Source organism: Moschus berezovskii, chromosome 17 (genome assembly GCF_049115385.1).
Source record: "Moschus berezovskii isolate FMDL1 chromosome 17, NW_MosBer_1.0, whole genome shotgun sequence".
Lineage (NCBI taxonomy): Eukaryota > Metazoa > Chordata > Mammalia > Artiodactyla > Moschidae > Moschus > Moschus berezovskii.
In genome coordinates this window covers 37781901-37806325 of record NC_142476.1, presented here as the reverse complement: position 1 = coordinate 37806325, position 24425 = coordinate 37781901, and the positions used below count along the sequence as shown (strand labels likewise).

The 24425-nt window shown below is 50.5% G+C and overlaps 4 protein-coding genes across 4 annotated transcripts; all 4 read right to left on the bottom strand.

The window, feature by feature from the left end:
- Positions 1-6665: 6665 nt before the first annotated feature.
- LOC148775126 (PRAME family member 8-like) lies at positions 6666-9395 on the bottom strand. Its single transcript, XM_088845043.1, has 3 exons — positions 9109-9395; positions 8080-8652; positions 6666-7239 (listed from the first exon to the last, which is right to left on the bottom strand). The coding sequence occupies exons 1-3, from the start codon at positions 9393-9395 to the stop codon at positions 6666-6668; spliced, it is 1434 nt and encodes a 477-aa protein (XP_088701169.1).
- Positions 9396-11676: 2281 nt separating this feature from the next.
- Positions 11677-14408, bottom strand: LOC148775125 (PRAME family member 8-like). The gene is made up of 3 exons (XM_088845042.1): positions 14122-14408; positions 13091-13663; positions 11677-12250 (listed from the first exon to the last, which is right to left on the bottom strand). Exons 1-3 carry the CDS (start codon positions 14406-14408, stop codon positions 11677-11679), a joined length of 1434 nt encoding a protein of 477 aa, XP_088701168.1.
- Positions 14409-16690: 2282 nt separating this feature from the next.
- On the bottom strand, positions 16691-19423 carry LOC129550963 (PRAME family member 8-like). Its single transcript, XM_088845041.1, has 3 exons — positions 19137-19423; positions 18105-18677; positions 16691-17264 (listed from the first exon to the last, which is right to left on the bottom strand). Exons 1-3 carry the CDS (start codon positions 19421-19423, stop codon positions 16691-16693), a joined length of 1434 nt encoding a protein of 477 aa, XP_088701167.1.
- A 2270-nt stretch (positions 19424-21693) lies between these two features.
- LOC148775124 (PRAME family member 8-like) lies at positions 21694-24425 on the bottom strand. Its single transcript, XM_088845040.1, has 3 exons — positions 24139-24425; positions 23108-23680; positions 21694-22267 (listed from the first exon to the last, which is right to left on the bottom strand). The coding sequence occupies exons 1-3, from the start codon at positions 24423-24425 to the stop codon at positions 21694-21696; spliced, it is 1434 nt and encodes a 477-aa protein (XP_088701166.1).

The window sequence follows — 24425 nt, the reverse complement described above, 5'->3', positions numbered from 1 at the left end:
CTACTACATCTGGGGGATGTGCAGACAGTCATAGGCTCTGACAACCACTTATCTCACCTCCCCCCACCAACCACTCTCCCTCTACCTTGTCAACTGCCTTGAAAGAAATAGATGGATTTAAAGCTAAGCAATAGAATGTGTACTGAGCCCAGAGAACCCCTTCATTTAGTGTTCCTAACATTGACCAGGAGGCAGTGATCAAAACCATCCCCAAGAGAAAGAAATGCAAAAAGGCAAAATGGTTGTCTGAGGAAGCTGAGAAAAGAAAAAAAAGCAAAACGCAGAGAAGAAAAGGAAAGATAAACCCATTTGAATGCAGAGTTCCAAAGAATAGGAAGGAGAGAAAAGAAAGACTTCTTAAGTGAACAATGCAAAGAAATAGAGGAAAACAATAGAATGGGAAAGACTAAAAATCTCTATAAGAAAATTAGAGAAACATTTCATACAAAGATGGGCACAGTGAAGGAAAGAAATGGTATGGATCTAACAGAAGCAGAAAATATTAAGAAGAGGTGGCAAGAATACACAGAGGAACTGTACAAAAAATGTCTTAGTGATCCATAACCATGATGGTGAGATGGCTCATCTAGAGCCAGACATCCTGGAGTGTGAAGTCAAGTGGCCTTTAAGAAGCGTTACTAAAACAAAGCTACTGGAGGTGATGAAATTCCAGCTTAGCTATTTAAAATCCAAAAAGATAATGCTGTTAAAGTGCTGTACTCAATATGCCAGCAAATTTGGAAAACTCAGCAGTGGCCACAGGATTGGAAAATGTCAGTTTTCATTCTAATCCCAAAGAAAGGCAATGCCAAAGAATGTTCAAACTATCTCTCAATCACACTCGTTTTACATGTTAGAAACCTAGTTCTCAAAATCCTTCAAGCTAGGCTTCAACAGTACATGTACCACAAATTTGCAGTTGTACAAGCTGGGTTTAGAAAAGGCAGAGGAACCAGACATAAAACTGCCAATAAATGGTGGATCATAGAAAAATCAAGGGAATTAAAAAAAATCTCTTCATGCTTCATTGACTACGAGGAAGACTTGGATTGTGTGGATCACAGCAAACTGTGTGGAAAATTCTTAAATAAATGGGAATAGCAGACCACCTACCCTGCCTCCTCAGAAATCTGTATGCAGGTCAAGAAGCAACATTTAGAACCGGACACGGAACAACAGAGTGGTTCAAAATTGAGAAAGGAGTACGTCAAGGCTATATACTGACATCCTGCTTATTTAATCTACATGCAGAGTACAGAGAAATTTCGGGCTGGTTGAAGGTCAAGATGGAATCAAGATTGCTGGGAGAAATAACAATAACTTCAGGTATGCAGATTATGCCACCCTAATGGCAGAAAGTGTAGAGGAACTAAAAAGCCTCTTGATGAAGGTGAAAGAAGAGAGTGGCAAGGCTGGCATAAAACACATTTTAAAAACTGAGGTTGTGGCATTATGTCCCATCACTTCATGGCAAATAGATAGGGAAAAAATGGAAACAGTGACAGATTTTATTTTCTTGGGCTTCAAAATCATTGTGGATGGTGACTGCAGTCATGAAATTAAAAGAGGCTTGTTCCTTGGAAGAAAAGCTATGAAGAACCTAGACAGCAAATTAAAAAGCACATCTTGCTGACAAAGTTCCATATAGTCAAGCTATGGTTTTCCAGTAGTCATGTACACATGTGAGAGTTGGACCATAAAAGAAGGCTGAGTGCCAAAGAATTGATGCTTTGGAACTGTAGTGTTGGAGAAGACCCTTGAGAGTCCCTTCCATGGCAAGGAGATTAAACCAGTCAATCCAAAGGAAATCAGTCCTGAATATTCATTGGAATGACTGATGCTGAAATGGAAGCTCCAATATTTTGACCACCTGATGGGAAGAGCCAACTCGTGGGAAAAGACCCTGATGTTGGGAAAGATCGAGGGCAGGAGGAGAAGGGGGTAACAGAGGATGAGATGGTTGGATGGCATCACAAACTCAATGGACATGAGTTTGAGCACACTCTGGGAGATAGTGAAGGACAGGGAAGGCTGGTGCGCTGCAGTCCATGGGATCACAAAGTGTCAGTCACAACTGATTGACTGAAAAACAATTCAGTTCCACTTCCAATCTTCCCTTGAGCTTTTCCTTGGGGACAAGTATTTCACTTGCCATTTCAGTAAACAAAGGATGTTGCAACCAAAAGGCCATTATCCACTGCAGTTTCCCTTCCCTCAAGATAGTCTGCCCTCAGGGTAATTCAAGAAGGAGAAAACAGGATGGCTTCCTGAAGTAGTTAAGATGCATATCATATGGATGACTTCAATAAGTCCAGACTCTTTCTATATATAAAAAGGCATTGGAAGGAACTTCCCTGGAAGTTCAGTGGTTAAGAATCCACCTGTTAGGGCAAGGGATACAGGTTGGATCCTTGGTCCAGGAAGATCCCACATGCTGTGTAGCAACAAAATCCATGTCCCAAAAACACTGAGCACTCAACTAGTGCCTGGGACCCATAACTACTGAAGCCCGCATGCACTGGAGCCAGTACTCTGCAATGAGAGAAGCCACCAAAATGAGAAACCAATGCACTTCAACTAGAGAGTAACCCCCACTCACCAGAACAAGAGAAAGGCTGTGCTCAGCAAGGAAGACCCAGCAGAGCAAAAAAAAAAAAAAAGGTAAAATAAAATTATAAAAATAAATAACAGTTTTAAAAAGCATGGAAATCATTAATTTGAGATGTATAATTTTTATAATATTCAGTAATCTTTTTATATTTTCTGAATTTTTTTTTCAGCAAATGACCTTATGTACTCTGATCCCCCTTATAACTTTTGAATAGTTCTTCAGATCTGTCTGAGAAGCCACCTTTCTGGCTATAATCTTCTGTAAATTCACTGAATAAAACATTTGCCCTTTTTAGGTTGTGCATTTCTTATCATTTTACATGCTCTTCCAAGACATTTTCCCAAACCACAGTGTCCTGTTCCCACTCACCTGAGTTCCAGGTGTTACATGGAAACTGTCAGCTAAAACATTAGTCACCACCTGAAAGCAGAGAGTTATTTTATTTGGTGGAAATGTTTAGGACCCAAGCCAGGGAGACAGCATCTCAGGGACTCTGAGAAAACTGCTCCAAGGAGGCAGGAAGGAAAGTCAGGCTCTATACAAGTTTGTAACAAAGGGAGCAGGCAGTCTGAACATCAAAGATTACTGTGAGGTGAGAAAAGTCAGATATCAAGTTAAATTTAATTTTGTATGTATGAGAAGATGCAAGCCTCTGGGCTCACTAAATTCATTCCTTTCATGTGCACCTCGGCTCCCTGGGGCCAAATCCTGTCTCCTTTCTCACCTTAGGGGGTGGCAGACATGGCAGATGGCTGCTTCTTTCATTCTCTGCTCCTCAGCAATCACCGCAGGGAATGGCGACATCTACTGGATTGGAGGATTACATCACTGTGCAAGTATTTGCACTCGAGTGGCATTTATGGGACAACATAATTTTTTAAATATTTATTCTTTTGATTATTTGACTGCACTGGGTCTTAATCATGCATGTAGGATCTTTGATCTCCCTTGCACCCCTGAGGGATCATTTAGTTGTGACAGGTAAATGCTTGGTTGCAGGATATGGGATATAGTTCCTTGACCAGTGATTGAACTCGGGTCCCCTGCATTGGGAGCATGGAGTTGTACCCACTGGCCCACCAGGGAAGCTCCAGGATAGCAAGAGTTATTAAAAATTCTAAAGTATACAGTCCTGATTAGGAAATTGATTTCTATCCTTTGACCTGATCTACCAGCATGTGGCCTAGGAGATCTAAGGCTCAGAATGTCTATCACTGAAGATGAATCCAGTCTCTCTTATTTCCTCCCACACCCAGTCCCCCTGAACTAGCTACTGGAACAGCCTAGGTGAACCCTGATTCATTGGAGACCCCCTGAAATATGTGAGTCCAATTTCTGTCCCTAGGTTTTGCTTTCCTCCCTGTTGTGCGCAATAGAGGGATAAAGACATGCTATTCACTAGGAGGAAGAAGATGGGGGTTGCGAGGGGAAAGCATCATGGAGATCTTTCATGATAAGGAGATCTTTCTAAATAACTCTGGAGCCCATCCCTCAACAAGCAATATCTCACTGGATCCTACTATATTTCAGCCCTATATCCCCTTCCTCCACAGAATAAACAATTTCAACCTCTGAATGCTTAGCAGTGAAACTTTATTTGGCTTCATTCTGTTTAGAAGCACTGTGAGGATTAAATTTATGTGTCAACTTCACTGTGAGATGAGATGCCCGGATCTCGGGTCAAACATTCATTCTGGGGGAATCTGCAAAGGGATTCCTGGAGAAGATTAGCATTGGAATCGGTAGACTGAGTCAAGAGATCAGCCCTCACCAGTGTGGGAGGGAATCGTCTTATCCTCTGGGGGCTTGAATGGAACAAGGGCAATTGCTCTCCCTCTCTCTCTTCTTGGCCATGAATACTGGAGTTTCTGGTTCCTGAACCTTGAAACTCCAGGACATACACAAGTGGTGCCCTAAATCTTTGGCCTTTAGCCTTGACTTAGAGCTGCACCATCATTTCCCCTGATTTTCAACCTTAATGTCTGAATTATACCATAGTCTTTCCTAGTTCTCTAAGCAAGACAGCAGACTGTCAGACAGCAGACAGTGAGACTGTTCAGCCTCTGTAATCAGCCTCTCTTCACCTGTCTGTATAACTGGTGAATCTTGAACAATCTCTGGTTGAACTGCTCAGGGTCACTTAGATGAGGATATTTTTAACAGTGAATTTAGTCTGCATCATGTAGTTGGTTGAATCTGAGGACGATGAGCTGAGGATAGAGAGAGCCGACTGTGAGGTATATGTAATACATAACATATTTTTGTTGTATATTTGAACATTATGATATCCAGACAAGCTATCTTTGACCTTTCTGTTAGGGAAGGACTGGAATTGTAATGGGAATTATCAACTTGTTCCAATAAGACCAACCGCCCAAAATGATATATATCTGGAATGTGGTATGGAAATAATAAATTCACGTTAAATGTTTCTGCTCTTTTAGCAATTTACTAAAAGGAATTTGGATGCCTGGCCACAACTAGATTATATCCATGAGGACCACTACTCACCCATGACAAGCATGGAATGGAGGGAACCAGGTTCAACCTTATTGGCAGTGTGGAAAACATCTTGCAGAACTGAGGAGATTGCCGTTGGCGATGAGGCATACAGAAAGGCAAGCAACTGCAACTTATACACCCACTGGTACAAGCATGAAGAATACCCATGCCCCAGGTCATGGCCCGAGTCATCAGTGAGAGCCTTGCCAACAGCTCTTCATTCCAGTACGTCATTGGATACACTTTGTGTTCTCCTTTGTATCATTAATGCACTGAACAGCCAAACAAATAAGCACAGAAGTGAGAATTGCCACACAGGGCTTACATGGTGGCTCAGAGAGTACAGAATCTGCCTGCAATGCAGGAGTCCAAGGTTTGATCCCTGAGTCAGGAAGATACCCTGGAAAAGGGAATGGCTACCCACTCCAGTTTTCTTGCCTGGAGAATCCCATGCATAAAAGATCCTGGCGGCTACAGTCCATGAGATTCCAGAGAGTCAAACGTGACTAGGTGACTAAGGACACACACACACACATACAAACACAGGAGATGCCCCAGACAAAATAAAGAAATTATAGGAATAAGAAGGTTTTGAATCATGGAAAACACTGTGCCTAATTTTATCAGTAGCTGGAGATAATGGAGGCATAAACTGAACACAGAATAAATAATCTATCATGGAGGACAGCAGTTGATTTTCCATGATCGTCTATTTATTTCTGTTAATTATTTTTTATTGGAAAATGTCATATTATGTTCTTCTTTTACAACAAAATTAATGTCACATCTATACATTTATACAGTCTCAATTTAAATTTCTTTCCTGTTTAGCTCCTCAGGAGGATCTCTTTATTTATGACAATTTCTTTTTTAATTTTTTTGAATTGTATTTTTATGTTTTTAGCAACAAAAACACTTTGTATTGGGGTGTAGCCTATTAACAACGTTGTGATAGTTTCAGATTAAGAGTGAAAGGATTTACCCATATATATCTATGTATCCCTCAAACCCCCCTCCAATCCAGGCTGGCACATACCACTGAGCAGAGTTCCATGTACTATACAATAGGTTCCTGTATGTTATAACTCTACATAGCTTGATGTACATGGCCTTCATAAAGCCCCCAGTCATCCCTTCGTCTCACCAACCATGAGTTCATTTTCAAAGTCGGTGGGTCTCTTTCTGTTTTGCAAGTAAGTTCATTTCTATCATTTCATCTTAGATTCCAAATATAAGGGAAGTCTTCTGATATTTCCTGACAATTTCTTGACAACTTTCTCCTCAGGGATAACTCCAACATGTGGGTCGCCAGCATGTAACAACCCAGGTTGATGTCAGAATCTAGAAGCAAATGTCCATGAACTCACCATGACCTCCCAAAATCTATATTTCTCCATTAAATCCAGCACCACTCCCACTATAAACTTTCCTTTACCCGAAATCATTGAGAAAACGTATGAAAACCTGTGTCTGTGTTCCCTTCATCGTGTCCTAAAGTTCTAGACGTCCGTTTCCAGGTGAACCGAAGAAAGCTTCTGATAGAGGCAACCCCCTAGGCAGGGGCAGGACCGCTGTATATGATGGGCTCCATGTGAGGGCATACATCCTCACCACAGCGAGGACAGGGGCAGAGGCCGATCCAGATGATCCTGGGTTTTCCCAAGTCTCTCAGAATCTCCAACAGCTGAGCCCGAAGCTGGGCAAGTCTCGCTTCCGGGAGAACACCCCGAGGTCTGTAACTCTCCTGAGGGGCAGGATACCGCTCTTGCCTTAAACAGGGCAGCGCAGCGGTGTGTCGCAGCAGCTTCTCCATGACGGCCGTGGACAGGAGGTTCCCACACAGGCTGAAGAACCGGAGCTGGGAGCAGCGGCTCAGGGCAGGCAGGAAGGCCTCCAGCTGGGTGTCCGTGATCCCACACACATCTAAGTCCAGTTCCTGGAGGGTGGCTGCCACTCTCTCCAGCAGAACGGGGAGGAGCTCAGGCCTAAAGTCGGTCATGGTGACACCGCTCAGATCCAGGCTCTTTAGCTGACTGATGTCCGGGCTCTGGGACAGGTGGGTCAAGTCTGATTCTGTAAGCCAGCACTTGGTTATGGACAGGCTGTCCAAGGGGGACTTCAGGCACCTGGGGAGAAACCAAACGCTTAGTCCTTGGGAACCGGGTGCCAGGTTGCACACAGCGGAGAGACAAAAGGTTTCTACAAAGGCTTATAGCAGTCTGACCATCCACTGAGGGTCAACACGCTGATTGGCCCCGTCTCATTCTAGGCTGAGGGCTCTCAGCCTCCCTGTGGCACCGAGTCCCTTCACAGTGTCTCAAAGACACTCTCTCCTCATCTATCAAGCGGAGTACAACGTACTCCACTCCCTTCTGAGGACGACTGGAGATCGTGGAATCGCAAGAACGTGCTCTGAGGAGAGCCATAGAGCATCTCCCTCAAGTGTGGACCTCACTGACTACTAGTGTGGAGAGATGCGATCTAGAAAGGGTTTCGGGTAAGGCTTCCTTCAGCCCGAGGGGGAGCTCCACATCCGACATCTCTGGCCAGGTGAGGCTCTAGGGAGACGCGCTTAAGGAACCAACTTTGGAGCACAAAACAATCTCTTACAGACAGGGGATTTGCCACAGGTTCACTGCGGGCACCAACCTTGGGAGCGGAGAGCTTCCCTTCAGGGACGCTCTGATCTGAGGTCGTTTCGCCACTCCAGTGTCCTGTTCGCTTAGCTACGTTCCCCATTTTAACATCGATGCCTCCAAGTTAGGAGGAAATTACCAACCCTGGGATGCAAACATCCCAGATAATACTCTCTACCTCCTCACAGGCACCACTGGGTCAGCTTAACCCCCTCCCTTGATGTGCCTGCGTGTGGGACGGCACACCTCAGGAGAGAGCAACGTGAGAGACGGTCCTTTGGACGTTCTGATGTTGTGTTTCATGTTCCCTAGCCAGTGGCCCACACTCACCTGAGCATCTGGTCCAGGCAGCCTCCAAGGAAGGAAGAGGACTCCAGATGGAGATCCCGCAGGTGGCCCAGCCTCCGCAGCTGGGAGGTAATTTGCACGACGTGATCGTGCTCCTGCTTCTTGAAGGCAGACCCGTGGACGTGGGAGAGACGGAGTCTCTGCAGGTTACTCATCTCACCCAGGAAAGGAGCAAATGTGGCCAGGGTGGACAGATTCCAGGTGCAACTCACTTGCACCTCCTGGATACAGTCCAGCTGCACCATGCTCAGGACCTTCACGATACTGTCCATTGGCATTGACACGATCTTCAGCTTCCTGCAACATAGGTGGACGGAAGACCTTCTCTGCTCCACCCACCTAAGGAAGTAGGTGAGGAAGTTGTCCAGGCTCCTTTTCTTCAGGCAAAGGTCTATAAAAACCTTCAGTGGAGTCGAGGGCCGCTTGGTCGTTGACCTGGGCTCAGCCACCGCTGCCTCTCGTGAGCTTGAGCACCCATCACTGCTGGCTCCCAACCACATGCTCCAGAAGTTCTGGCCAGTGTTTCGTAAATCTAGCACCCGCAGTTTGCACCTCCTGGGAGAAGAAGGAGATTGACGAGGATGCAGTAAATTCCACACAGTCAACGAAAAACAGCAACAACAACCAAAAACAAAACCAACAGCCTCCCACTTGGAAAACAGACTGCCCCCCCCCCCGTGCTGTAACTTAATCTTCCTGACGTCACCAGCTGCCTTGCCCTCTTCCGTCTCTGCCTCACTTTCCTCCATCCCCCTTTGCCCTCTTTCCCTGTCTGATTGTCCACTCGAGTAACTCTAAGCATGACTGGGGAGAGGTGGGGAATATTCCAGAAGGCGCCCCTTCATTCAAGGCACCCTTACGCTACCAGAAGGTATTTCTCATAGCCACCCAAGGCTTCTTCATTGCTGTCTTCAGAACCCTCTGATCCATCCCTTTCCATCTGCATCCTCTCACCCCAGCTGTCTTCCTTGGGACTCCCAGGATTTTGCCAGGTTCCCAGGACAGACTCACCTGGATCGAGTCTTCTGGGCAAGCAGAACATCAAGTGCTTCCAGCACGGCTTGTAGGGGCCCCACATGAGGCAGCTCAATCAGGGCCCCCAGAGGCAGGCGGACAAAGGGCCAGGTTTGCACCATGGCCTTTAGGGTCTCAGTCCGGTATCCGTCAAAGGCTTCCAGGAAGAGGGGCGGGAAGAGCTCCGTGGGCAGACTCTCCAGAGTGGAAGAGTCCAAGTCGTCGGCCCTCAGCAAGTGCCTTCCCGCCAGGTCAAGGAGTCTGGGTGGGGTCCGGGCACTCATCCTGACTCTGCTCCAAGACGACTCCCGTTGAAGCTGCCAGGGATCAAGGGATCCAATTCAGACACTGCAAGAGCACACCTTAGACCGTCTCCCTTCCTTTCCACGGAATCCGATCAGGGCCAAGGTCGCTGCACTAGCAGGGGTGCCAGTGACGCACTTTAGCCACGGAACACTAGACGGGGCCCCCAGTGGCGGACAAAGAGCTATCTCGCTGCCTGCTTGCAACAAGCATCGCGCTAGTACTGAGGAGCCAAAACACGACTGCCAACTGTGTGCTCAATATGCATTTTACATTTCATGAAATGAACGAAAATTCCAAACCGATCATTTCATGAATAACAAGCATGTCTCGGTAAAGACATTGAAAATGATTCCAGCTAAATCACCGATGAAACTCTGATGAGATTCAGGTAACACTACAGTGAGAGGCAAAATCAAACCCTGAAATGCCTTCTCGGGAAAGAAAGGATTTTATGGCAAACTCTGCTTGCCATCCAGAGCCACACGCTACCCTTCCACATCAGCTTACCTTAAGTAAGGAAAGGACGTCCTTATCTGAGGGTGGGAACTTACTGCTCGGCTGTGGCTTGCAGGGCGCTCAGACGTAGACGCGGCGGAGAACCCACCTGTGACTCCAGGGCCAGAAAAGGACTTTCGATTCCCATCATCCCGCTGGCCCACTGCTCAGCCAATCAGCAACGGGCACCTGATGAGTCACTAGAGCGCTCATTGGATCGATCCCGCTTGCGTCTTCAGTTCTCTCCATTAGTTGCTTGGCTCCCATATACATTCAGGGAGCAGAGATTGATGGGGTGGCCGGGTCATCAAGGATCCTTTCTCCATTCCCCATTCACTTGGCAAACACTGACTGAATTCTACCATTAGAACTGAGATATAGGCAGTCCTGCTTCCCTTGGGGCTCGGCTGGTAAAGAATCTGCCTGCCATGCGGGGGACCTGGGTTCCATCCCTGGGTTGGGAAGATCCCCTGGACAAGGGAATGGCAACCCACTAAAGTGGCCTTGCCTGGGGAATTCCATGCACAGAGGAGCCAGCCGGGCTACAGTCCGTGGGGTGCCAAGGAGTCGGACGTGACTCAGTGACTGAACCAACACACGCCCACATGCCCTCGCTCCTGGGACCCCGGTCGCGGGCATGCACACACACACACGCACACGCACACGCACACGCACACACCCACAAAGGAGATGTTCCACACAGAATAAAACACTCTGGGAATAGTCAGGTGTTTGTATCGTAGACACCTCGGTGCCATTTCTTTATTTTTTATTAAGTTACTTGAGATAATTGAGGCATGAACTGAACACAGAATAATCTGTCAGGGACGGCAGCAGTAGATCTTCCATGCGTGTTTCTTTATTTCATGTAATGAATTTTTATTGGGGTAGACTTGCTTTATGAGGTCCTATGATTTTCTTGCTATACAACATCATCAATAAGTCATATCTGTGCGTTTATCCACTGTCATATTAGACTTCCTTCCTGTTTGGTACCCTGGAGGTTCTCCTTATTCTTGACAAGTTCTCTGCTCCAACAATTTGTGTGTTTAACACCAAAGACGTCCTGTATTGGGACCTAGCCAATTAACAGTGTTGCCGTAGTTTCAGGTGAACAGCCAAGGGATTCAGTTTAGATAAGCCACGTATCCATTCTCCCCGGAACAGCCCTCCAATCCAGGCTGGCACATAAGACTGAGCAGAGCTCCATGAGCTATACAATAGGTTCCCGGTGGTTATCCACGCTAAACACACTGGTGTGTACATGACTCCCCTCAAGGCCCAACCGTCCCTCGCGCACACCCATCCCCCGCCCCTGCACACACAAACCAACCATGAGTTCATTCTCGAAGTCGTGAGTCTTTCCGTTTCTGCAAGTACGTTCGTTTGTGTCTTTTCCTTTTGGATGCCACATAGGAGGGATGTCATACGATATTTCCTGACAATTTCTTTACAACGATCTCCGCAGGCTAACTCTAACACGTGGGTCTCCCTCGTGGACCCACGCAGGTTCATATCAGATTCTAAAAGCACATGAACCTGAAAGTCCCATGCCCTCCCAGGGTCTATAATGCCCCCCTGCAATCTCGCACCACCACCACCACCACCACCACCACCGACCGCCGCCCGACTAACACGTTTCCTATCCCCATTCGCCTTGAACAGATGCCTGAAACCCTGGGTCTGAGTTCCCTTCATCGTGTCCCCAAGTTCTAGATTTCCGTTTCCAGGTGCACCGAAGAAAGCTTCTGAGAGAGGCACCCCCTAGGCAGGGGCAGGACCGCTGTATATGATGGGCTCCATGTGAGGGCATACATCCTCACCACAGCGAGGACAGGGGCAGAGGCCGATCCAGATGATCCTGGGTTTTCCCAAGTCTCTCAGAATCTCCAACAGCTGAGCCCGAAGCTGGGCAAGTCTCGCTTCCGGGAGAACACCCCGAGGTCTGTAACTCTCCTGAGGGGCAGGATACCGCTCTTGCCTTAAACAGGGCAGCGCAGCGGTGTGTCGCAGCAGCTTCTCCATGACGGCCGTGGACAGGAGGTTCCCACACAGGCTGAAGAACCGGAGCTGGGAGCAGCGGCTCAGGGCAGGCAGGAAGGCCTCCAGCTGGGTGTCCGTGATCCCACACACATCTAAGTCCAGTTCCTGGAGGGTGGCTGCCACTCTCTCCAGCAGAACGGGGAGGAGCTCAGGCCTAAAGTCGGTCATGGTGACACCGCTCAGATCCAGGCTCTTTAGCTGACTGATGTCTGGGCTCTGGGACAGGTGGGTCAAGTCTGATTCTGTAAGCCAGCACTTGGTTATGGACAGGCTGTCCAAGGGGGACTTCAGGCACCTGGGGAGAAACCAAACGCTTAGTCCTTGGGAACCGGGTGCCAGGTTGCACACAGCGGAGAGACAAAAGGTTTCTACAAAGGCTTATAGCAGTCTGACCATCCACTGAGGGTCAACACGCTGATTTGCCCCGTCTCATTCTAGGCTGAGGGCTCTCAGCCTCCCTGTGGCACCGAGTCCCTTCACAGTGTCTCAAAGACACTCTCTCCTCATCTATCAAGCGGAGTACAACGTACTCCACTCCCTTCTGAGGACGAGTGGAGATCATGGAATCGCAAGAACGTGCTCTGAGGAGAGCCATAGAGCATCTCCCTCAAGTGTGGACCTCACTGACTACTAGTGTGGAGAGATGCGATCTAGAAAGGGTTTCGGGTAAGGCTTCCTTCAGCCCGAGGGGGAGCTCCACATCCGACATCTCTGGCCAGGTGAGGCTCTAGGGAGACGCGCTTAAGGAACCAACTTTGGAGCACAAAACAATCTCTTACAGACAGGGGATTTGCCACAGGTTCACTGCGGGCACCAACCTTGGGAGCGGAGAGCTTCCCTTCAGGGACGCTCTGATCTGAGGTCGTTTCGCCACTCCAGTGTCCTGTTCGCTTAGCTACGTTCCCCATTTTAACATCGATGCCTCCAAGTTAGGAGGAAATTACCAACCCTGGGATGCAAACATCCCAGATAATACTCTCTACCTCCTCACAGGCACCACTGGGTCAGCTTAACCCCCTCCCTTGATGTGCCTGCGTGTGGGACGGCACACCTCAGGAGAGAGCAACGTGAGAGACGGTCCTTTGGACGTTCTGATGTTGTGTTTCATGTTCCCTAGCCAGTGGCCCACACTCACCTGAGCATCTGGTCCAGGCAGCCTCCAAGGAAGGAAGAGGACTCCAGATGGAGATCCCGCAGGTGGCCCAGCCTCCGCAGCTGGGAGGTAATTTGCACGACGTGATCGTGCTCCTGCTTCTTGAAGGCAGACCCGTGGACGTGGGAGAGACGGAGTCTCTGCAGGTTACTCATCTCACCCAGGAAAGGAGCAAATGTGGCCAGGGTGGACAGATTCCAGGTGCAACTCACTTGCACCTCCTGGATACAGTCCAGCTGCACCATGCTCAGGACCTTCACGATACTGTCCATTGGCATTGACACGATCTTCAGCTTCCTGCAACATAGGTGGACGGAAGACCTTCTCTGCTCCACCCACCTAAGGAAGTAGGTGAGGAAGTTGTCCAGGCTCCTTTTCTTCAGGCAAAGGTCTATAAAAACCTTCAGTGGAGTCGAGGGCCGCTTGGTCGTTGACCTGGGCTCAGCCACCGCTGCCTCTCGTGAGCTTGAGCACCCATCACTGCTGGCTCCCAACCACATGCTCCAGAAGTTCTGGCCAGTGTTTCGTAAATCTAGCACCCGCAGTTTGCACCTCCTGGGAGAAGAAGGAGATTGACGAGGATGCAGTAAATTCCACACAGTCAACGAAAAACAGCAACAACAACCAAAAACAAAACCAACAGCCTCCCACTTGGAAAACAGACTGCCCCCCCCCCCCCGTGCTGTAACTTAATCTTCCTGACGTCACCAGCTGCCTTGCCCTCTTCCGTCTCTGCCTCACTTTCCTCCATCCCCCTTTGCCCTCTTTCCCTGTCTGATTGTCCACTCGAGTAACTCTAAGCATGACTGGGGAGAGGTGGGGAATATTCCAGAAGGCGCCCCTTCATTCAAGGCACCCTTACGCTACCAGAAGGTATTTCTCATAGCCACCCAAGGCTTCTTCATTGCTGTCTTCAGAACCCTCTGATCCATCCCTTTCCATCTGCATCCTCTCACCCCAGCTGTCTTCCTTGGGACTCCCAGGATTTTGCCAGGTTCCCAGGACAGACTCACCTGGATCGAGTCTTCTGGGCAAGCAGAACATCAAGTGCTTCCAGCACGGCTTGTAGGGGCCCCACATGAGGCAGCTCAATCAGGGCCCCCAGAGGCAGGCGGACAAAGGGCCAGGTTTGCACCATGGCCTTTAGGGTCTCAGTCCGGTATCCGTCAAAGGCTTCCAGGAAGAGGGGCGGGAAGAGCTCCGTGGGCAGACTCTCCAGAGTGGAAGAGTCCAAGTCGTCGGCCCTCAGCAAGTGCCTTCCCGCCAGGTCAAGGAGTCTGGGTGGGGTCCGGGCACTCATCCTGACTCTGCTCCAAGACGACTCCCGTTGAAGCTGCCAGGGATCAAGGGATCCAATTCAGACACTGCAAGAGCACACCTTAGACCGTCTCCCTTCCTTTCCACGGAATCCGATCAGGGCCAAGGTCGCTGCACTAGCAGGGGTGCCAGTGACGCACTTTAGCCACGGAACACTAGACGGGGCCCCCAGTGGCGGACAAAGAGCTATCTCGCTGCCTGCTTGCAACAAGCATCGCGCTAGTACTGAGGAGCCAAAACACGACTGCCAACTGTGTGCTCAATATGCATTTTACATTTCATGAAATGAACGAAAATTCCAAACCGATCATTTCATGAATAACAAGCATGTCTCGGTAAAGACATTGAAAATGATTCCAGCTAAATCACCGATGAAACTCTGATGAGATTCAGGTAACACTACAGTGAGAGGCAAAATCAAACCCTGAAATGCCTTCTCGGGAAAGAAAGGATTTTATGGCAAACTCTGCTTGCCATCCAGAGCCACACGCTACCCTTCCACATCAGCTTACCTTAAGTAAGGAAAGGACGTCCTTATCTGAGGGTGGGAACTTACTGCTCGGCTGTGGCTTGCAGGGCGCTCAGACGTAGACGCGGCGGAGAACCCACCTGTGACTCCAGGGCCAGAAAAGGACTTTCGATTCCCATCATCCCGCTGGCCCACTGCTCAGCCAATCAGCAACGGGCACCTGATGAGTCACTAGAGCGCTCATTGGATCGATCCCGCTTGCGTCTTCAGTTCTCTCCATTAGTTGCTTGGCTCCCATATACATTCAGGGAGCAGAGATTGATGGGGTGGCCGGGTCATCAAGGATCCTTTCTCCATTCCCCATTCACTTGGCAAACACTGACTGAATTCTACCATTAGAACTGAGATATAGGCAGTCCTGCTTCCCTTGGGGCTCGGCTGGTAAAGAATCTGCCTGCCATGCGGGGGACCTGGGTTCCATCCCTGGGTTGGGAAGATCCCCTGGACAAGGGAATGGCAACCCACTAAAGTGGCCTTGCCTGGGGAATTCCATGCACAGAGGAGCCAGCCGGGCTACAGTCCGTGGGGTGCCAAGGAGTCGGACGTGACTCAGTGACTGAACCAACACACGCCCACATGCCCTCGCTCCTGGGACCCCGGTCGCGGGCATGCACACACACACACGCACACGCACACGCACACGCACACACCCACAAAGGAGATGTTCCACACAGAATAAAACACTCTGGGAATAGTCAGGTGTTTGTATCGTAGACACCTCGGTGCCATTTCTTTATTTTTTATTAAGTTACTTGAGATAATTGAGGCATGAACTGAACACAGAATAATCTGTCAGGGACGGCAGCAGTAGATCTTCCATGCGTGTTTCTTTATTTCATGTAATGAATTTTTATTGGGGTAGACTTGCTTTATGAGGTCCTATGATTTTCTTGCTATACAACATCATCAATAAGTCATATCTGTGCGTTTATCCACTGTCATATTAGACTTCCTTCCTGTTTGGTACCCTGGAGGTTCTCCTTATTCTTGACAAGTTCTCTGCTCCAACAATTTGTGTGTTTAACACCAAAGACGTCCTGTATTGGGACCTAGCCAATTAACAGTGTTGCCGTAGTTTCAGGTGAACAGCCAAGGGATTCAGTTTAGATAAGCCACGTATCCATTCTCCCCGGAACAGCCCTCCAATCCAGGCTGGCACATAAGACTGAGCAGAGCTCCATGAGCTATACAATAGGTTCCCGGTGGTTATCCACGCTAAACACACTGGTGTGTACATGACTCCCCTCAAGGCCCAACCGTCCCTCGCGCACACCCATCCCCCGCCCCTGCACACACAAACCAACCATGAGTTCATTCTCGAAGTCGTGAGTCTTTCCGTTTCTGCAAGTACGTTCGTTTGTGTCTTTTCCTTTTGGATGCCACATAGGAGGGATGTCATACGATATTTCCTGACAATTTCTTTACAACGATCTCCGCAGGCTAACTCTAACACGTGGGTCTCCCTCGTGGACCCACGCAGGTTCATATCAGATTCTAAAAGCACATGAACCTGAAAGTCCCATGCCCTCCCAGGGTCTATAATGCCCCCCCTGCAATCTCGCACCACCACCACCACCACCACCACCACCGACCGCCGCCCGACTAACACGTTTCCTATCCCCATTCGCCTTGAACAGATGCCTGAAACCCTGGGTCTGAGTTCCCTTCATCGTGTCCCCAAGTTCTAGATTTCCGTTTCCAGGTGCACCGAAGAAAGCTTCTGAGAGAGGCACCCCCTAGGCAGGGGCAGGACCGCTGTATATGATGGGCTCCATGTGAGGGCATACATCCTCACCACAGCGAGGACAGGGGCAGAGGCCGATCCAGATGATCCTGGGTTTTCCCAAGTCTCTCAGAATCTCCAACAGCTGAGCCCGAAGCTGGGCAAGTCTCGCTTCCGGGAGAACACCCCGAGGTCTGTAACTCTCCTGAGGGGCAGGATACCGCTCTTGCCTTAAACAGGGCAGCGCAGCGGTGTGTCGCAGCAGCTTCTCCATGACGGCCGTGGACAGGAGGTTCCCACACAGGCTGAAGAACCGGAGCTGGGAGCAGCGGCTCAGGGCAGGCAGGAAGGCCTCCAGCTGGGTGTCCGTGATCCCACACACATCTAAGTCCAGTTCCTGGAGGGTGGCTGCCACTCTCTCCAGCAGAACGGGGAGGAGCTCAGGCCTAAAGTCGGTCATGGTGACACCGCTCAGATCCAGGCTCTTTAGCTGACTGATGTCTGGGCTCTGGGACAGGTGGGTCAAGTCTGATTCTGTAAGCCAGCACTTGGTTATGGACAGGCTGTCCAAGGGGGACTTCAGGCACCTGGGGAGAAACCAAACGCTTAGTCCTTGGGAACCGGGTGCCAGGTTGCACACAGCGGAGAGACAAAAGGTTTCTACAAAGGCTTATAGCAGTCTGACCATCCACTGAGGGTCAACACGCTGATTTGCCCCGTCTCATTCTAGGCTGAGGGCTCTCAGCCTCCCTGTGGCACCGAGTCCCTTCACAGTGTCTCAAAGACACTCTCTCCTCATCTATCAAGCGGAGTACAACGTACTCCACTCCCTTCTGAGGACGAGTGGAGATCATGGAATCGCAAGAACGTGCTCTGAGGAGAGCCATAGAGCATCTCCCTCAAGTGTGGACCTCACTGACTACTAGTGTGGAGAGATGCGATCTAGAAAGGGTTTCGGGTAAGGCTTCCTTCAGCCCGAGGGGGAGCTCCACATCCGACATCTCTGGCCAGGTGAGGCTCTAGGGAGACGCGCTTAAGGAACCAACTTTGGAGCACAAAACAATCTCTTACAGACAGGGGATTTGCCACAGGTTCACTGCGGGCACCAACCTTGGGAGCGGAGAGCTTCCCTTCAGGGACGCTCTGATCTGAGGTCGTTTCGCCACTCCAGTGTCCTGTTCGCTTAGCTACGTTCCCCATTTTAACATCGATGCCTCCAAGTTAGGAGGAAATTACCAACCCTGGGATGCAAACATCCCAGATAATACTCTCTACCTCCTCACAGGCACCACTGGGTCAGCTTAACCCCCTCCCTTGATGTGCCTGCGTGTGGGACGGCACACCTCAGGAGAGAGCAACGTGAGAGACGGTCCTTTGGACGTTCTGATGTTGTGTTTCATGTTCCCTAGCCAGTGGCCCACACTCACCTGAGCATCTGGTCCAGGCAGCCTCCAAGGAAGGAAGAGGACTCCAGATGGAGATCCCGCAGGTGGCCCAGCCTCCGCAGCTGGGAGGTAATTTGCACGACGTGATCGTGCTCCTGCTTCTTGAAGGCAGACCCGTGGACGTGGGAGAGACGGAGTCTCTGCAGGTTACTCATCTCACCCAGGAAAGGAGCAAATGTGGCCAGGGTGGACAGATTCCAGGTGCAACTCACTTGCACCTCCTGGATACAGTCCAGCTGCACCATGCTCAGGACCTTCACGATACTGTCCATTGGCATTGACACGATCTTCAGCTTCCTGCAACATAGGTGGACGGAAGACCTTCTCTGCTCCACCCACCTAAGGAAGTAGGTGAGGAAGTTGTCCAGGCTCCTTTTCTTCAGGCAAAGGTCTATAAAAACCTTCAGTGGAGTCGAGGGCCGCTTGGTCGTTGACCTGGGCTCAGCCACCGCTGCCTCTCGTGAGCTTGAGCACCCATCACTGCTGGCTCCCAACCACATGCTCCAGAAGTTCTGGCCAGTGTTTCGTAAATCTAGCACCCGCAGTTTGCACCTCCTGGGAGAAGAAGGAGATTGACGAGGATGCAGTAAATTCCACACAGTCAACGAAAAACAGCAACAACAACCAAAAACAAAACCAACAGCCTCCCACTTGGAAAACAGACTGCCCCCCCCCCCCCCGTGCTGTAACTTAATCTTCCTGACGTCACCAGCTGCCTTGCCCTCTTCCGTCTCTGCCTCACTTTCCTCCATCCCCCTTTGCCCTCTTTCCCTGTCTGATTGTCCACTCGAGTAACTCTAAGCATGACTGGGGAGAGGTGGGGAATATTCCAGAAGGCGCCCCTTCATTCAAGGCACCCTTACGCTACCAGAAGGTATTTCTCATAGCCACCCAAGGCTTCTTCATTGCTGTCTTCAGAACCCTCTGATCCATCCCTTTCCATCTGCATCCTCTCACCCCAGCTGTCTTCCTTGGGACTCCCAGGATTTTGCCAGGTTCCCAGGACAGACTCACCTGGATCGAGTCTTCTGGGCAAGCAGAACATCAAGTGCTTCCAGCACGGCTTGTAGGGGCCCCACATGAGGCAGCTCAATCAGGGCCCCCAGAGGCAGGCGGACAAAGGGCCAGGTTTGCACCATGGCCTTTAGGGTCTCAGTCCGGTATCCGTCAAAGGCTTCCAGGAAGAGGGGCGGGAAGAGCTCCGTGGGCAGACTCTCCAGAGTGGAAGAGTCCAAGTCGTCGGCCCTCAGCAAGTGCCTTCCCGCCAGGTCAAGGAGTCTGGGTGGGGTCCGGGCACTCATCCTGACTCTGCTCCAAGACGACTCCCGTTGAAGCTGCCAGGGATCAAGGGATCCAATTCAGACACTGCAAGAGCACACCTTAGACCGTCTCCCTTCCTTTCCACGGAATCCGATCAGGGCCAAGGTCGCTGCACTAGCAGGGGTGCCAGTGACGCACTTTAGCCACGGAACACTAGACGGGGCCCCCAGTGGCGGACAAAGAGCTATCTCGCTGCCTGCTTGCAACAAGCATCGCGCTAGTACTGAGGAGCCAAAACACGACTGCCAACTGTGTGCTCAATATGCATTTTACATTTCATGAAATGAACGAAAATTCCAAACCGATCATTTCATGAATAACAAGCATGTCTCGGTAAAGACATTGAAAATGATTCCAGCTAAATCACCGATGAAACTCTGATGAGATTCAGGTAACACTACAGTGAGAGGCAAAATCAAACCCTGAAATGCCTTCTCGGGAAAGAAAGGATTTTATGGCAAACTCTGCTTGCCATCCAGAGCCACACGCTACCCTTCCACATCAGCTTACCTTAAGTAAGGAAAGGACGTCCTTATCTGAGGGTGGGAACTTACTGCTCGGCTGTGGCTTGCAGGGCGCTCAGACGTAGACGCGGCGGAGAACCCACCTGTGACTCCAGGGCCAGAAAAGGACTTTCGATTCCCATCATCCCGCTGGCCCACTGCTCAGCCAATCAGCAACGGGCACCTGATGAGTCACTAGAGCGCTCATTGGATCGATCCCGCTTGCGTCTTCAGTTCTCTCCATTAGTTGCTTGGCTCCCATATACATTCAGGGAGCAGAGATTGATGGGGTGGCCGGGTCATCAAGGATCCTTTCTCCATTCCCCATTCACTTGGCAAACACTGACTGAATTCTACCATTAGAACTGAGATATAGGCAGTCCTGCTTCCCTTGGGGCTCGGCTGGTAAAGAATCTGCCTGCCATGCGGGGGACCTGGGTTCCATCCCTGGGTTGGGAAGATCCCCTGGACAAGGGAATGGCAACCCACTAAAGTGGCCTTGCCTGGGGAATTCCATGCACAGAGGAGCCAGCCGGGCTACAGTCCGTGGGGTGCCAAGGAGTCGGACGTGACTCAGTGACTGAACCAACACACGCCCACATGCCCTCGCTCCTGGGACCCCGGTCGCGGGCATGCACACACACACACGCACACGCACACGCACACGCACACACCCACAAAGGAGATGTTCCACACAGAATAAAACACTCTGGGAATAGTCAGGTGTTTGTATCGTAGACACCTCGGTGCCATTTCTTTATTTTTTATTAAGTTACTTGAGATAATTGAGGCATGAACTGAACACAGAATAATCTGTCAGGGACGGCAGCAGTAGATCTTCCATGCGTGTTTCTTTATTTCATGTAATGAATTTTTATTGGGGTAGACTTGCTTTATGAGGTCCTATGATTTTCTTGCTATACAACATCATCAATAAGTCATATCTGTGCGTTTATCCACTGTCATATTAGACTTCCTTCCTGTTTGGTACCCTGGAGGTTCTCCTTATTCTTGACAAGTTCTCTGCTCCAACAATTTGTGTGTTTAACACCAAAGACGTCCTGTATTGGGACCTAGCCAATTAACAGTGTTGCCGTAGTTTCAGGTGAACAGCCAAGGGATTCAGTTTAGATAAGCCACGTATCCATTCTCCCCGGAACAGCCCTCCAATCCAGGCTGGCACATAAGACTGAGCAGAGCTCCATGAGCTATACAATAGGTTCCCGGTGGTTATCCACGCTAAACACACTGGTGTGTACATGACTCCCCTCAAGGCCCAACCGTCCCTCGCGCACACCCATCCCCCGCCCCTGCACACACAAACCAACCATGAGTTCATTCTCGAAGTCGTGAGTCTTTCCGTTTCTGCAAGTACGTTCGTTTGTGTCTTTTCCTTTTGGATGCCACATAGGAGGGATGTCATACGATATTTCCTGACAATTTCTTTACAACGATCTCCGCAGGCTAACTCTAACACGTGGGTCTCCCTCGTGGACCCACGCAGGTTCATATCAGATTCTAAAAGCACATGAACCTGAAAGTCCCATGCCCTCCCAGGGTCTATAATGCCCCCCCTGCAATCTCGCACCACCACCACCACCGACCGCCGCCCGACTAACACGTTTCCTATCCCCATTCGCCTTGAACAGATGCCTGAAACCCTGGGTCTGAGTTCCCTTCATCGTGTCCCCAAGTTCTAGATTTCCGTTTCCAGGTGCACCGAAGAAAGCTTCTGAGAGAGGCACCCCCTAGGCAGGGGCAGGACCGCTGTATATGATGGGCTCCATGTGAGGGCATACATCCTCACCACAGCGAGGACAGGGGCAGAGGCCGATCCAGATGATCCTGGGTTTTCCCAAGTCTCTCAGAATCTCCAACAGCTGAGCCCGAAGCTGGGCAAGTCTCGCTTCCGGGAGAACACCCCGAGGTCTGTAACTCTCCTGAGGGGCAGGATACCGCTCTTGCCTTAAACAGGGCAGCGCAGCGGTGTGTCGCAGCAGCTTCTCCATGACGGCCGTGGACAGGAGGTTCCCACACAGGCTGAAGAACCGGAGCTGGGAGCAGCGGCTCAGGGCAGGCAGGAAGGCCTCCAGCTGGGTGTCCGTGATCCCACACACATCTAAGTCCAGTTCCTGGAGGGTGGCTGCCACTCTCTCCAGCAGAACGGGGAGGAGCTCAGGCCTAAAGTCGGTCATGGTGACACCGCTCAGATCCAGGCTCTTTAGCTGACTGATGTCTGGGCTCTGGGACAGGTGGGTCAAGTCTGATTCTGTAAGCCAGCACTTGGTTATGGACAGGCTGTCCAAGGGGGACTTCAGGCACCTGGGGAGAAACCAAACGCTTAGTCCTTGGGAACCGGGTGCCAGGTTGCACACAGCGGAGAGACAAAAGGTTTCTACAAAGGCTTATAGCAGTCTGACCATCCACTGAGGGTCAACACGCTGATTTGCCCCGTCTCATTCTAGGCTGAGGGCTCTCAGCCTCCCTGTGGCACCGAGTCCCTTCACAGTGTCTCAAAGACACTCTCTCCTCATCTATCAAGCGGAGTACAACGTACTCCACTCCCTTCTGAGGACGAGTGGAGATCATGGAATCGCAAGAACGTGCTCTGAGGAGAGCCATAGAGCATCTCCCTCAAGTGTGGACCTCACTGACTACTAGTGTGGAGAGATGCGATCTAGAAAGGGTTTCGGGTAAGGCTTCCTTCAGCCCGAGGGGGAGCTCCACATCCGACATCTCTGGCCAGGTGAGGCTCTAGGGAGACGCGCTTAAGGAACCAACTTTGGAGCACAAAACAATCTCTTACAGACAGGGGATTTGCCACAGGTTCACTGCGGGCACCAACCTTGGGAGCGGAGAGCTTCCCTTCAGGGACGCTCTGATCTGAGGTCGTTTCGCCACTCCAGTGTCCTGTTCGCTTAGCTACGTTCCCCATTTTAACATCGATGCCTCCAAGTTAGGAGGAAATTACCAACCCTGGGATGCAAACATCCCAGATAATACTCTCTACCTCCTCACAGGCACCACTGGGTCAGCTTAACCCCCTCCCTTGATGTGCCTGCGTGTGGGACGGCACACCTCAGGAGAGAGCAACGTGAGAGACGGTCCTTTGGACGTTCTGATGTTGTGTTTCATGTTCCCTAGCCAGTGGCCCACACTCACCTGAGCATCTGGTCCAGGCAGCCTCCAAGGAAGGAAGAGGACTCCAGATGGAGATCCCGCAGGTGGCCCAGCCTCCGCAGCTGGGAGGTAATTTGCACGACGTGATCGTGCTCCTGCTTCTTGAAGGCAGACCCGTGGACGTGGGAGAGACGGAGTCTCTGCAGGTTACTCATCTCACCCAGGAAAGGAGCAAATGTGGCCAGGGTGGACAGATTCCAGGTGCAACTCACTTGCACCTCCTGGATACAGTCCAGCTGCACCATGCTCAGGACCTTCACGATACTGTCCATTGGCATTGACACGATCTTCAGCTTCCTGCAACATAGGTGGACGGAAGACCTTCTCTGCTCCACCCACCTAAGGAAGTAGGTGAGGAAGTTGTCCAGGCTCCTTTTCTTCAGGCAAAGGTCTATAAAAACCTTCAGTGGAGTCGAGGGCCGCTTGGTCGTTGACCTGGGCTCAGCCACCGCTGCCTCTCGTGAGCTTGAGCACCCATCACTGCTGGCTCCCAACCACATGCTCCAGAAGTTCTGGCCAGTGTTTCGTAAATCTAGCACCCGCAGTTTGCACCTCCTGGGAGAAGAAGGAGATTGACGAGGATGCAGTAAATTCCACACAGTCAACGAAAAACAGCAACAACAACCAAAAACAAAACCAACAGCCTCCCACTTGGAAAACAGACTGCCCCCCCCCCCCCGTGCTGTAACTTAATCTTCCTGACGTCACCAGCTGCCTTGCCCTCTTCCGTCTCTGCCTCACTTTCCTCCATCCCCCTTTGCCCTCTTTCCCTGTCTGATTGTCCACTCGAGTAACTCTAAGCATGACTGGGGAGAGGTGGGGAATATTCCAGAAGGCGCCCCTTCATTCAAGGCACCCTTACGCTACCAGAAGGTATTTCTCATAGCCACCCAAGGCTTCTTCATTGCTGTCTTCAGAACCCTCTGATCCATCCCTTTCCATCTGCATCCTCTCACCCCAGCTGTCTTCCTTGGGACTCCCAGGATTTTGCCAGGTTCCCAGGACAGACTCACCTGGATCGAGTCTTCTGGGCAAGCAGAACATCAAGTGCTTCCAGCACGGCTTGTAGGGGCCCCACATGAGGCAGCTCAATCAGGGCCCCCAGAGGCAGGCGGACAAAGGGCCAGGTTTGCACCATGGCCTTTAGGGTCTCAGTCCGGTATCCGTCAAAGGCTTCCAGGAAGAGGGGCGGGAAGAGCTCCGTGGGCAGACTCTCCAGAGTGGAAGAGTCCAAGTCGTCGGCCCTCAGCAAGTGCCTTCCCGCCAGGTCAAGGAGTCTGGGTGGGGTCCGGGCACTCAT

What these genes read in the sequence shown, in the direction of transcription:
- LOC129550963 (XM_088845041.1), bottom strand. Translation starts at nt 19,423, where the DNA reads ATGAGTGCCCGGACCCCACCCAGACTCCTTGACCTGGCGGGAAGGCAC. An exon ending in GCCCAGAAGACTCGATCCAG is followed by an intron (nt 18,678 to 19,136) that starts GTGAGTCTGTCC and finishes TTCTTCTCCCAG; the next exon opens with GAGGTGCAAACTGCGGGTGC. An exon ending in TGCCTGGACCAGATGCTCAG is followed by an intron (nt 17,265 to 18,104) that starts GTGAGTGTGGGC and finishes GTTTCTCCCCAG; the next exon opens with GTGCCTGAAGTCCCCCTTGG.
- LOC148775124 (XM_088845040.1), bottom strand. Translation starts at nt 24,425, where the DNA reads ATGAGTGCCCGGACCCCACCCAGACTCCTTGACCTGGCGGGAAGGCAC. An exon ending in GCCCAGAAGACTCGATCCAG is followed by an intron (nt 23,681 to 24,138) that starts GTGAGTCTGTCC and finishes TTCTTCTCCCAG; the next exon opens with GAGGTGCAAACTGCGGGTGC. An exon ending in TGCCTGGACCAGATGCTCAG is followed by an intron (nt 22,268 to 23,107) that starts GTGAGTGTGGGC and finishes GTTTCTCCCCAG; the next exon opens with GTGCCTGAAGTCCCCCTTGG.
- LOC148775125 (XM_088845042.1), bottom strand. Translation starts at nt 14,408, where the DNA reads ATGAGTGCCCGGACCCCACCCAGACTCCTTGACCTGGCGGGAAGGCAC. An exon ending in GCCCAGAAGACTCGATCCAG is followed by an intron (nt 13,664 to 14,121) that starts GTGAGTCTGTCC and finishes TTCTTCTCCCAG; the next exon opens with GAGGTGCAAACTGCGGGTGC. An exon ending in TGCCTGGACCAGATGCTCAG is followed by an intron (nt 12,251 to 13,090) that starts GTGAGTGTGGGC and finishes GTTTCTCCCCAG; the next exon opens with GTGCCTGAAGTCCCCCTTGG.
- LOC148775126 (XM_088845043.1), bottom strand. Translation starts at nt 9,395, where the DNA reads ATGAGTGCCCGGACCCCACCCAGACTCCTTGACCTGGCGGGAAGGCAC. An exon ending in GCCCAGAAGACTCGATCCAG is followed by an intron (nt 8,653 to 9,108) that starts GTGAGTCTGTCC and finishes TTCTTCTCCCAG; the next exon opens with GAGGTGCAAACTGCGGGTGC. An exon ending in TGCCTGGACCAGATGCTCAG is followed by an intron (nt 7,240 to 8,079) that starts GTGAGTGTGGGC and finishes GTTTCTCCCCAG; the next exon opens with GTGCCTGAAGTCCCCCTTGG.